Source organism: Xenopus tropicalis, chromosome 3 (genome assembly GCF_000004195.4).
Source record: "Xenopus tropicalis strain Nigerian chromosome 3, UCB_Xtro_10.0, whole genome shotgun sequence".
Classification (NCBI taxonomy): Eukaryota; Metazoa; Chordata; class Amphibia; order Anura; family Pipidae; genus Xenopus; species Xenopus tropicalis.
Window position 1 is genome coordinate 108,724,745 of NC_030679.2, and position 12,928 is coordinate 108,737,672.

The 12,928-nt window shown below is 38.9% G+C and overlaps 1 protein-coding gene across 2 annotated transcripts in view; it reads right to left on the bottom strand.

Moving 5' to 3' along the window:
- The window catches only part of cemip (cell migration inducing hyaluronidase 1), a 78,341-nt gene that overhangs the window by 24,380 nt on the left and 41,033 nt on the right, over positions 1-12,928 (bottom strand). For both annotated transcript variants that reach the window (XM_012959546.3, XM_002932256.5), the window contains exons 3-10: positions 12,162-12,302; positions 10,778-10,916; positions 9,958-10,194; positions 7,118-7,297; positions 6,300-6,370; positions 5,641-5,736; positions 3,888-4,009; positions 1,507-1,648 (exon numbers count right to left, since the gene is read on the bottom strand). In XM_012959546.3, coding sequence (XP_012815000.2) covers positions 1,507-1,648; positions 3,888-4,009; positions 5,641-5,736; positions 6,300-6,370; positions 7,118-7,297; positions 9,958-10,194; positions 10,778-10,916; positions 12,162-12,302 — 1,128 coding nt within the window. The remainder of the gene's footprint in view (positions 1-1,506; positions 1,649-3,887; positions 4,010-5,640; positions 5,737-6,299; positions 6,371-7,117; positions 7,298-9,957; positions 10,195-10,777; positions 10,917-12,161; positions 12,303-12,928) is intronic.

Here is a 12,928-nt window from a genome sequence, read left to right on the forward strand (position 1 = left end):
CAGAATGTCTGAAAAGAGTGTGGAGGATTATCTAATAACATATGGCAGGTAATATAGCTGTTTATGCCATATATAATAAAAAACAATTTCCAGTAAAGACTGGGTTACAGGGGTCCTAGGCAAAGCAGAAAGAACTGTGGCAAAAGTTGCACATATTACTGAATAACCACAGGCTTATGAGATTTTGAAACAGTTATGGAACCGCAAACAACAATCCATGATTCAAAGCTAAATCCACCGCAAATATGATTATAAAGATGAGCCTTGTCCCATGCAGACCAAATTCCAATGAATTTAGCACTCGCAGGGAAACATGACGTTCTCTGGTCTTAATCGAATAATGGAATAGAATATTCATCCTGGAATAACACCCCTGAATTCCACGATGCATTTAATATCCGTTACAAATCCATTTTGTTAAGGGAAAAAAATATGTAAAAAGTTTTTTCTAAGTTTAAACGTGAAAGAAATGAAGAGCTGACAGCTGAGCAGAGTGCCAAACACAGCCAGGCATGTTTTCCAAAAACAGACTGAACTCACGCAGGCACTTACTCCTCTTCAATAATTCTGTGTGTCTAGAAGGGCAGGAGCCACAGACAAATCTTGAGTAAAAAGCGCCTATAGTAATGTTCAGTCAGGGTGCCTACAAGGTCCTCTATACCTTTCAGTTGAGTCTCTCCCTAGCATATATAACAGGTTCTGTTGTGTTTAAATCTTCAGTTTATGGAATCAGAGGACACATTAAATTGTTCAGCAAGAGTTTGAATGAAGGATACATTAGATTCAACTACAGCACCAGCAGAATTTAAGGAACTGAAAGATTTGCTTAAGATTGTAATCATTGTTGGCCAAGAGAAGAGCAAAAGCATGTCAGTAAAACTGTATCCAGAATAGCCTGAATTCACTGCTTAAGTTATCAGCCTCCAAGGAAATAATAACAGCAGCTGTTTCAGGATAACATTTTACAGTTTTTCATTGATGTGTGGATTGTAATGGTTCCCCCGACCAGTTTTAACATTCTGATTTCTCTGGATGAAGAAAACAATTCCAGTCATGCTGAAACAGCAGGAACATTTCAGATTTTTCTGCATAAGGACTTTGCTACAAGGGAGGTTTTTGGCTCCATCAGGCTTTTACGGCTGGATGGCCAAGAATGGCAGATTAATATCTCAGCAGACTGAGTGTTGGAAGTGTGGCGGTACAGGGTAGAAACCAGTGCAGGCATGATTTCTGGGCTGGCACCAAACCCTTGTCTGTAACCCATATTATTACCCACTTGAACTTTCTACCTGTGCAAGATCATGGTCATGACCTAACACTAGGAACTCATGTTTTAAGGGGACAAGAGGAAGAAAAATCAGATCTGACCCACACATAATGAATCCCACATGCAGCAGGTACATTGTTTGCCTTGTCCTGTCCTGTGAACCATCATCTGTACCATAACCTTGTCTTTTAACACTCATCTTAAACTATTCCCAAAAATCTGTAATTATTCCAACTTACCAGGTTTTCCACAAAGGAACCGGACTTTGTAGTTTGGGCACTGTAAACTGATCTGGTCATTCTTCTGACACTCAAACCTATAATCATGTCCACCTTTATAGACCACTTGTACTGGAATACTGGTGCCATCAATGGCATTTACCTGGTAAATAAACAGATTGGGAGTTACTAGATAACACTGTCCAACATAGGCCACACTCACAATGATCCCAATAAAGGTGGCCATACACGAGGCGATTTCGCTCGTTGTGCGATGAACGATTATATCGACAAACGATCGTATAGCGATCGAGTTCCCATACGATATGCCATCCACGGGCAACGATAATTCGGGAAAGATTTCGTCGCATCATTATCGTAAAATACGTACGATCGTACATCTACGTACGATCGAATGTCGTTGACTTCCGCTGCTGGCAATCGTGACATGCGCAGAGAACAATCGTTGAAAGACAAATGTCTGACACTCACACCAACTGGCAGATTTTATTGTTAAACGACCAAAATTTTTAAACCTGGCCGATCGATTTTGGGGACGATAATGTCGGCTCGTTTAGTGGGCCGACGATCGTTCGTACACCACCAACTATACGATAACTTAACGATAGCATCGGATTGTTCGGGAATCGGTCGTTTGTAAGTAAAAAATCGGTCCGTGTATGGCCACCTTTAAAAGGTGGCCATACACGAGGCGATTTCGCTCGTTGTGCGATGAACGATTATATCAAGAAACGATCGTATGGCGATCGAGTTCCCATACGATATGCCATCCACGGGCAACGATAATTCGGGAAAGATTTTGTCGCATCATTATCGTAAAATACGTACGATCGTACATCTACGTACGATCGAATGTCGTTGACTTCCGCTGCTGGCAATCGTGACATGCGCAGAGAACAATCGTTGAAAGACAAATGTCTGACACTCACACCAACTGGCAGATTTTATCGTTAAACGACCAAAATTTTTAAACCTGGCCGATCGATTTTGGGGACGATAATGTCGGCTCGTTTAGTGGGCCGACGATCGTTCGTACACCACCAACTATACGATAACTTAACGATAGCATCGGATTGTTCGGGAATCGGTCGTTTGTAAGTAAAAAATCGGTCCGTGTATGGCCACCTTGATGAGAAAGCAAATAAAATTTGCTTATCTTGAAGATATCATTGTAGATTTGCTTAACATGTCTCATTTTAATGAACTCATTGCACCTCAAGATAGTCACACTAACATCTCACCACTAGAAGTGTTGTATTCCTGTAGTTACTGAAGCAGATATACAATTTACTGTATGAGCCATAGCATAATATTTGTGGAAAAGACAGAGCTAATGTTCTGTGCTTTCAGTCACATACAATGCAGCCTTTGTTTAATAATGTATTCTACATTATGAGATTTGGGCTTCCTGGTGGTTAACCCAAACAGAATCTTAAAACCCCCTTTTTTGTCTTGCTGTGAGGTCTGTTGATGGCAGCCAGCCCAATCTTAGTACCTAGAGAGAAGTGAGGGCAGGGCTCCTGCTCACGCCACATGGTGCGCTCAACTGCATTCTTGATAATGACAATGATAATAAATGCAGCCACTCCTAAGGAGCTTAAGATGCCTACCATGACCACAACAGAGGTGTAATTGGATATGCAGCAGGAAGGCAGGTTTCCTGGCAGGAATAAGAAGCCAGTGCTGCTGAGTGTGAAATCCTTCCGTTAATACATAATAGGCCAAAAACATTCTCATGTCATAATTGGATCTACCAGACAGAATTGCTTTGGGCTGTAAGCAATACCTTCTGGTTACAAAGCAGGAAAAAAATAATAAAAATAGTTTGTACCCCTCCCATTGTACAGTGCTGAGAGATATGTTGGTGCTTAATAAATGCATAGTTGATGGAATATCAGGAGAAAATTGCCAATGCCAGACCCACCTACACACACTTTCAGGGAAAGGTAATAAAATGTGCACAGTTTCTGTACTCTTAGGGGTATATTTATCATGCTGTGTAAAAAGTGGAGTGATTCATTACCGGTTATGTTGCCCAGGGCAACCAATCAGCAATTAGATTTTAACCCCCTAATATATATATATATATATTTGAAGACTTGTCAAACAGGATGCCCACTGGCAAGATGAGATCTATATAGTGCAGAAAAGGTATTATTCAAACCTTAATAAAGGTAGATTGAAGTATAACCATAATCACATAGTTTTAAAATATACAGATAGACTATATAAAGTAAGTATGTGCTAATTGTGGCCCTCTTGATGTTGTTGATTTCTCCCTTATCAGCTGTTGCTGAGAGCTGTACCTGATTTTCACTTAGAGCACCACATTACCCAACCCTGCCTTAAATATATAGCAAACAGTTAGCGGTATAAAATACCTGGATGTCAACAGGGTGTGTGCAGATCTTCCCAGGATAAACAGCCCTCAATTCAGAAAGTTTCTCCCAGTCACGGTACATTGTGTTGTCATACTTGTCAAACCACTCTGTCCATTCCACATCTGGAGAAATAATGTAATAAGAGTTGGATCCATGGCCCTCTCTCAAAATCCCCTCTCTGCTACTACATTTATATAATATCTTAAGTTCTCTAGTCTAAATAAATACTAAAGTTACAAATCTTTTAAACAAGAGACTTGAACAGTGACAGTTTACATTTCACCACATCTTGGGGCAAGGACACACAGAGCTACTTAGTAGCAGCTACTTGTCACAGCTACTAAACACTAGAAAATACCCTGCCATAGACTATATTGAGAATTGCCTCTGCTAAAACACACATAGAGACAATAATCACTAAATGATCAGCATTGTCTATTTTTGTAGCCACGGCAAGTAGCTGCTACTAGTAGTTCTATGTGTCTTCACCCTAATACACAGAATGTTCACAGAATAACTAATGGATATATCTGTGCTACTGAATACAGATGCTATGCCTATAGAAAGTCATAACTGGCTGTATTGGTTGGTTGCACCCCTATGCCCTCTGTAAGGGTGAACACACACAGAGCTACTAGTAGCAACTATTTGTCATGGCTACTAAAATAGACAATGCTGATGATTTACTGATAATTGTCTCTACGTGTGTTTTAGCAGACACAATTCTCATTATTTTCTATGGCAAGGTATTATCTGGAGTTAAGTAGCCGTGAAAAAGTAGCTGCTACTAGTTGCTCTATGTGTGTAATGATACAGCAAGTTCTGTTTAACCTGTAATGTGAAGGTCCCCTAGGACTAAAAATTACAAGCAGCAAGTAAAATCTTTATAAAAGCTAGATAAAACCACACAAGGGGAAAATAAAGCATTCACCTCCTCATATTACCATTACTATCACAAATACAAAAAGAAAGCAAAGTTATGGTGCAGTTACATTTTACTCTGTAAAAAATGTACAGGGGAAATATATACCCATATATTCTGCAGAAGTAAAAAAAATGGGGTATGTCTAAAATATATTTCGTCTGTTGTAAATATATATATTTCTAGCTGATGTCAAGAGACCCGGCAGCATTTTCAGGCAAAGCAATTAATATTGCCATATTGAAGTTGGAGCATGGACAGTGCAGAGCTTTAGTCATCCAGCAAAGGCCAAAAACTCTGGCAGCTACGGTAAGCAAATAAAACAAGGGAGTTAAAAGAGACTTCTGTCTGCGGCACACTAGCAACTCATACATTTTCCATCTGCAGCGCTGAGTGACCTGAATGATGTGCTCATGCTTTCTGCAGAGATACAGCTTCTGTAATAAATGGGCAATGTGTTGAGAAATCTACAGACTGACCAAGTATGTCAGGTTAATAAACAAGTCTGGTGTGTAGGAAGGTATAGGGCTATAAAGCTGTGTATAAGGCTGGGGCCCATATCTGCTTCAGTTATGCCCATCTGTAAAGGATCGATAAATGTATATTTTGGGGACAAATCAAAACCGGAATAAAGCAAACTAGGTGGATCAACGTTTACATTTCTGAAGAGCCCATGTTTTTGTTACACAATGTAATAATATGAACTCTAGCATTTAATTAAGAAAACACATAGGCCAATGTGCCTGATCAGACAGGTAATTACTGATATCAATAGTGAATTATTCTGTTGACTTAACAGTACATGCTTCTCTTTGTCATTCTGTGACTTACCCTGAATCCACTCACTGGTTAAAGACACGTTAAAGGCTTCACCATTTTCGGCTCGAAATAGTTTGTGTGCTGTGGCCACTGCAGAGCCCCTGCTTCCTGCCAGAGCCATAAAGAGAGCAGGAAATTGGTTAAGCAAATAGCTAGTGACAGCATGGAATCTCTACAGTTCTATGGGGAAATGACAGGAATATGCTACTGCAAAAATCCAGATTAAATATGATATGTCTTTGTACCTTGTTTTTATATCTATTTATTCAGAAGCTGCCATGTTTTAAAGATTGGTCTGACTTAGAATATAGCAATTTCATATACCATCTGTGCCTGTGCAAGTACAGCATATATGCCTGCAGGTAGTGTACTCTGATCTACAAACCTATGCAATTTGCAGTAAGGCAACCAAGAAACAGATTGTAAATATTCTATATTAAAAGCTCATATGTCGCAAAAGAAGAAGACAGTAGTTGAAGTTTTCAGCCTTCAAGATGGGATTTCACCCTAGTATGCAAAATTAGTTGGAAAAGGGTTGGTTCCCATCACTCTAGTACAAAACCAGACTGTAGTTTTGGTCTAGTACATGGTAAAGTTATACATCAGATCACAGAAGTATATTACATTTTAGAGTATCACAGATTATTATGCAGGCATGACTCTCACAATACCTTGGTATTCAACATGGTCTTCCACAGCACTTGATGGGTCTCCTTTAACAGTAATAAAACACCAAGGGTGCCTAAATAGACAGGGTGACAGCTTTAGGAACCAGGACAATAAGCACGTACTAGATATCAATAATTTAAATTAACTTTAGTAAACCCCCCCATTGCAAAACTGCTAACTGTGAATGTGGAGACAGAGAATACACATCTATGACTAGCACAAATATCTTAAATTAGAATTAGAATCTTGAAGGAAGCTGTCTAATTTAAAGCTCAGGCATTAAATTTACGTTGTTCTGTGTTGCTAAGTATGTGGCATCTTCATTTCTCTTGGCCTTGCTGAGGCCTTTAGAAAGAAGGTTAGCGATGCTTATGAATATATGAAGGGACTTAAAAAGATAACCATACAACTGGACATAGATTATTCCACTGTCTGAAGTAGACTTCAAACTTCCAACTTGCCCAGGCCATGTCATTCCAGCAGGAATGAGAGAGCAGAACACAAGATTCTCAAAGTCTCCAGAATTTCATCATGGGACCTACAGGTAGCTATAGTCACTACTGACTACAAAGTGCACAAGTCTACCATTAGGAAGAGGCTGCACAAATTATATCTACACCAGAGATCCCCAACCAGTGGCTCGTGAGCAACATGTTGCTCTCCAGCCCCTTGGATGTTGCTTCCAGTGTCCTCAAAGAAGGTGCTTATTTTTTGAATCCCTGGCTTGGAGGCAAGGGCCAGGGAGCAATGATAAAGAGACACAATTTACTGTTATATCATGATGTAATGGTGCATAATTGATTTGGCAGTAATCACTCACCGGAATCCAAGATGCAGAAAATGCTGGCTGCCCAGTCTTGTTATGGCTTTCCTTGTTAAGTCATCCAAGTGCCGGGAGCCCTCATCATTCACAGCAATGGACAGGATAGTCCCATCTGAGATGGATTTGAGATAGTGAGTCAAGCGGATACTCTCATCTCGGGATTTGTATGTGTCAAACCTAAGAGAGAATATATTGCAAAGTTTGTTACAGAAAGTGACAGCGTCTCTTGTTTACAAAATAATTACTTCCCCTGCTTTTCATTATATACAAGTCTACAGTAAAATATTTTATGGATAATAACACAAATAGGAATGATTCATTGCAGTCTTATGCTGCTCTACTACCCATCTGCCTCAAACCCCCTCAGTGTAGGATCCAAAAGCTAGGGTGTTCCTGAGCTCTCAGGCAACCAAACTAAGGCCTGTGTGGATTTACTGTGCAGTCATTTATGAAGGATCTCTTGCAGATATGGTAATCCTTGCTACTCAGCAAGAAAATGCCATACAGCTATTGGTTTCTAATTCTATAATTGGCCATTATAGTTATCCTTAATCAATTTTAAATGACTTCCAACACAGATTTCACCTGTGCCACAGGAAATTGAATAACAGAGCATATAAAGAAAGAAGCTGGGGCAGAAGGGAGCCACAGCATAGACCAGAATTGTTGCAGAACTCTAGAAACACAATATCCTATCACACAGTTAGGGGGTGCAGTCAATATTACAAATTTCACTGAGAACAGACAAGTGGCCAAGAGACAAGATATGCAGTTGTTGGTGAAGTTAAAGTGAGGCCGTGTTGCTATAATCATAAGGGAAAACACAAGGACCTCCTAACAACACAACAGCTCAACACTTACGGGAATTAACTTCAAGATGTGTGCTATTATTTAAGTAAACAATTCATGTATGAATTAAGCATTCTATTAACTAATTCCTTTTTGTAAGTATTGTTTTGGGTGTGTCTCACCTTAGGTGTCATACCCTATTACCATCGATCTACGGTTTGAATTTAGGGAATAAAACGAGCATGTGCGATGTCACTATCTGGACATGAGGCTTATACAGGGTTCAAAAGTAGTTTATAAAACAAATTGGATCTTTCTTGCAGGAAGACTTCATATATATCTTCCGTTAAAAGATATGCCCCAGTTCAGTGAAAGAAGGCTGTTTGTTCAGCTTCAAGCAATTACTTTCATTTGTTGGTGGAGGCAGTGGTAGCACAACAATGGGAGAGTGCCAGTCTGGATATAAATACATCTGATTTTGCAAGGAATGATTGTTTCGCTTGTATACAACTACTAAACGATTGTTATAAAATCTATAAAATCTACTTATGATTTGTCATACAGTCTGTACCATTTGAAATGTACCAATAAACCTTCTTTGGCTAAAAAAAAAAAATTGCTTGGGGGATGGGGTGTAGTTCTGTAACACCCTGGGAGCCGGAGGCTGCTTATCCATGGTCTATTCCATATTATATTGATTTTGCTACAAAATTCTAAGAAATCAGCAATGACACTCATCAAAATGAATAGTGACTAGATAGAGTGAGGACGCACACACACAAGACAAGACGAAACTAAGCATCTGTCATTGCCCATTATTGCCTGTATTATATAACAGAATGCTCTGGAATGTAATCCACGAAAGAGACTGCAAATATGTTAAGTATAGCAGGTTATATAAAAGTATGTCTGGACATGCACACAGAATCTGCAGAGAAATATTTCTACTTGGATAACATAATTAATGTGCAAACCTATCAAAAGTATTTTCCGTTTCCAAAAGCCAAAACTGTGACTGCAAACCTCCTAGGAAATCTGGCTTTTCATAAACCATTTATATTATTCATTAGTGCTAAAGTAATAGGCAATACGCATAAATACCAATTCAGTATATAAGGGCAAATGTTTTGAAAAGAAATACTTAAGAATGATTATATTAAAAAATAATCGTCCTTTCCCACAATTCATTGAAAAAAACCCCACTCCAGCTAAGATAAGCATAGCCCTGTGGCAAATGGTGGCACATATAAATCAGTGAATATAGTGCTTGAAGAAGGATGGCATTAGCCCAGGGACAAAAGTAGCAATTGGTGCCAAAAAACACCTTTTCACAGGGCCGATTTGTGCAAAGTTGCAACACTGGCATTTATTAGATTCCTAACTGGTTGTTAGCAGTCCTAAAATGACTTGTGATCCAGGATCTTTGAGCTAATGATGCACAGGCAATCTAGGTAATTGAGGGACCCATGGAGCCTAGTGGTCCAGAGTCTGGTTGCTCTGGAAACTTACTTATGCAACCTTTAGTTCACCTATAGCCAAGTGAGAAGCAGACGAAATTTCTTCCTTGAACTTGCTCTCCATACAAGAGAACTGCCTGAAGCAAGCCTCTCACACATAAATACCCCCAAAAAAAGGCCAACCAGATTATTACTACAGTAGGTCTGATCTGCCTACAGTATCTGATGACCAGTATATAGACTGATTTTTAGACAAATTTGCTGAGAGACCCTGTTTTATTCAGTGAAATAAAGAAAAATTGGTGGATCAGTTCAACACTGCTTTTTGGGAACCAAATAACCACTAGTTTAGGTTTATGGGAGATGTAGCTAGTTAAATTAATAAAGCTGTTTTAATATAATTGCATTAAAATTTGAGTATTAAACTATATTAAGAGATTCTGATGCAGAGACTGAGGCCTTTGTACATGCCTTAGCCACTTGCCTTTGTTCTTAACCCCAGTGTTGTAACTTCATAACTGCAAAATACACAAATATTAAAAAGGCAATAACATAGGAAAAGTACAAATTGCATGTTGATTATTGTCTCACCTGTCAGAATGAATCACTTCCCCTGTCTTTGGGCTAATTGTATGAATAATTATTCCACGGTGACCCCAACTCTTCTCAAAGTAATATCCTCCTTCGCTCATTCCCCCAGGATGCAGAGTCTTGTTCAGAAATGTCCAGGATAGCTTTTTCTCCCCATGAATTTCAAGAGTTCCTCCTACTCCGGCTCCAATGAATTTTTGGCCAAAATAATCATGAGGTGGCTCAACATCATCTGACCTATGAATGTCACCAAAACATAACATTTATAAACTCAGCTGAATTTGTGTTTGTGCAATAATGGCTGCAGTCCTTACAAATACAAATACATTAAAAGTACATGTATCCAAAGGCACTCCTAAATGCCAACTGGCGCCACTGTGTCCGTCTTGCCTCCTATTCTAAATGACGCATTAGTGTTCCTACTGATGCAGGGAAACCCTGGAGCTAATTCCAGGGTTCCCTCTAAAAGCTGCATTAACAGTTGCAGCATCATGCGCTGATGATATTTTATTAAAGAGTGCCAAAAATGACACAAATATGACTCCAGAAATTTTCATCTTATTTTTTCCAATGCGTCAATCATGTATCTGCAATTGTGTGAGATGATGCTCCCCTTCAAGGAGGCAGTAATGCTAGAATTATAGTGAAAATGCTGCATTCTGGGTAAAAACAGGGCAAATTGCTTTCAAAACAACACTTTGCACATTGTACTTACTTATGTACATCTTTGTTACTTCTATTTCCTCTATAAAAATACATTATTGAACTACATGTTTCTCTGGTTACAAATGCTTTAGCTGGACATAAGCCTTACGTTTACCTTCCATAAAGGACGATGGTAAAATGACCTTGGAAAGGACAGTCCTCACTCCCTATGTGCAGCTCCCCTCCATGCTCCACCAGTATAGATCTTGTGTGCAGGATTATAGGGTTATCAGTGGCTTTAATGACAAGTTTCCCTGTAACAGAAGTAAGCATGTTCATATTTCCCATGTAAAAATCTCATTTCATGCTACTATTGCAATGACACACAAGAGATCTGAAGCCTGTGGAACTGAAGCCATTGCTTGGTACCTATTCCATGGCAGACTGCTAGGATTTGTAACCGAACAGCTGGAGAGCCACAGACTGCATATCCCTAATCCTGGTTATAGGGAAGTGCAAAGTGGCATACCTTGCTATATTTCAGCATGTCTCACTTCAAATATTTAATTTTGTAAGTAAAAAAAAAAAAGAGCTAATGCTGACTTATATATTCTTACAGATACCTTGATTGGCAGTTTATAATACCCAGAACAAATGTTTTTCAATTACAGACCTAAAATTTCCCAGATCACCATATAAAATTCCATTTATCAAACTGCATATTAATTTTAGCAGATTGTGTAGGTCAGTGTATAATGCCAGACTAACAAGCAGTTGTTGCTTTGGAAATGCGTTTTTTAAAACCACTTCTTACAGCATAATTTCCTTGCTGCTCGAAGTTTGGACTTTGTCTTTATTGGGTTGCACCTTGTCTAAAATGGTCAAAAACAAGGGTGTCAGTTGTGGCTACTGGGTGGCTTAAAATTAAATACATTGTGACTGGATGATTTCAGAGATCACAATGACTGACAAAAATAATCACAAACTTTTTGCACTATTTTTTTGGAATAAGTGATTTTACAAATAAAATAAATAAGCCCCATAATGATTTTACATCATGTGATATATACAGGAATCATAAATGAGCCATCAACAAAACCCCACTATACAGAAGTGGAATTTTACTAGTCCAAATAGTACGAAGATGCTGGGGACATCATTCAGCAAATTTATACTTTATTCAGCCAAGGGGAATTCACTTTGTACTGAACAATGAGCCGCAAAACTCTTTATGAAATAGCTTCTATTATGTAATATTTGTTGTTTGACAACAGTTTTCATCTGAGATAAAAGAGTTAAAATAATCAAAAATGATTCACAGACAGGATGCTCTGTCCAGTCATCAGTGAAATCTCTGCAATCTGCAGAGCTGGGACTGATCTGGTTCAGCAGCTGGAAATCAGCTTAAGAAATTACGAGCTGCCAAACCATCTGGTTCAGATGATGAACAAGAAGAGTTTAAACAAATAAATCCATTAAGCAGCAAATTTCTCCTTGAATATGAGGCTAGTGGGACACATTTCTACTACTTGTCAGATTCGGCATATCTTTTATCATACCTCCTCCAGTGATATGCACGGAGTGCACAGTGGCAGATGAAGTGAGAAGAAGCTTTGTGGTTCCATTGATGGTCACGTAATTGTCTTCATTGTGGCCAGGGCTCCAGGGCTGGAGCTGAGGATCATCTTCAGGACATGTACCTATTAGAAAAGAGAAATTAACTGTAGCAAACATTACTAATATGCAATCCCTATATGTGGACAGTAGGGTGAGCTGAAGGCAGAATACCTGCACAAGACAATTCTCTGCCATAGGGTGGCCATGGATAGGCTTATGGTCAAATAAAAATCTATTTTTTTTTATTTGGCCATCCTCAAAAGATCTTTTAATCTGTCAAGACATTTAAATGGCCGTCTATAAAGTCAGGCAGTGGGCACTTATATACTGGGGGTCAAGGCTCAGACCGATATCATCATGTACCTAACAATTGGTATATGAATGGCTACTTCAGAACAAGAATTCAGAGCAACCAATCATATTATTGCTTTAATAGTTGTGGCCAGTCAGATTTTAGAAGTTCTATAAATACACTATTTTATCACGCCTAAGCTAAATTAAGGGCACTAACGGATAATTGTGCTTCAGTCTACCTAATTCCCTGCACAGGAAAACTGCAATGTTGCATTATTGTTCAGTAAGCTGGAGGGAAGCCAAGACTCTGTTATGGTGTCCAATAAATATAAATAAAGGAATGCACTAAAAGTGAGTGAGTTTCTCTGTGGTTAGCTTGAATCTCACATTTTGATATATCTGCCTCTGATTCTCT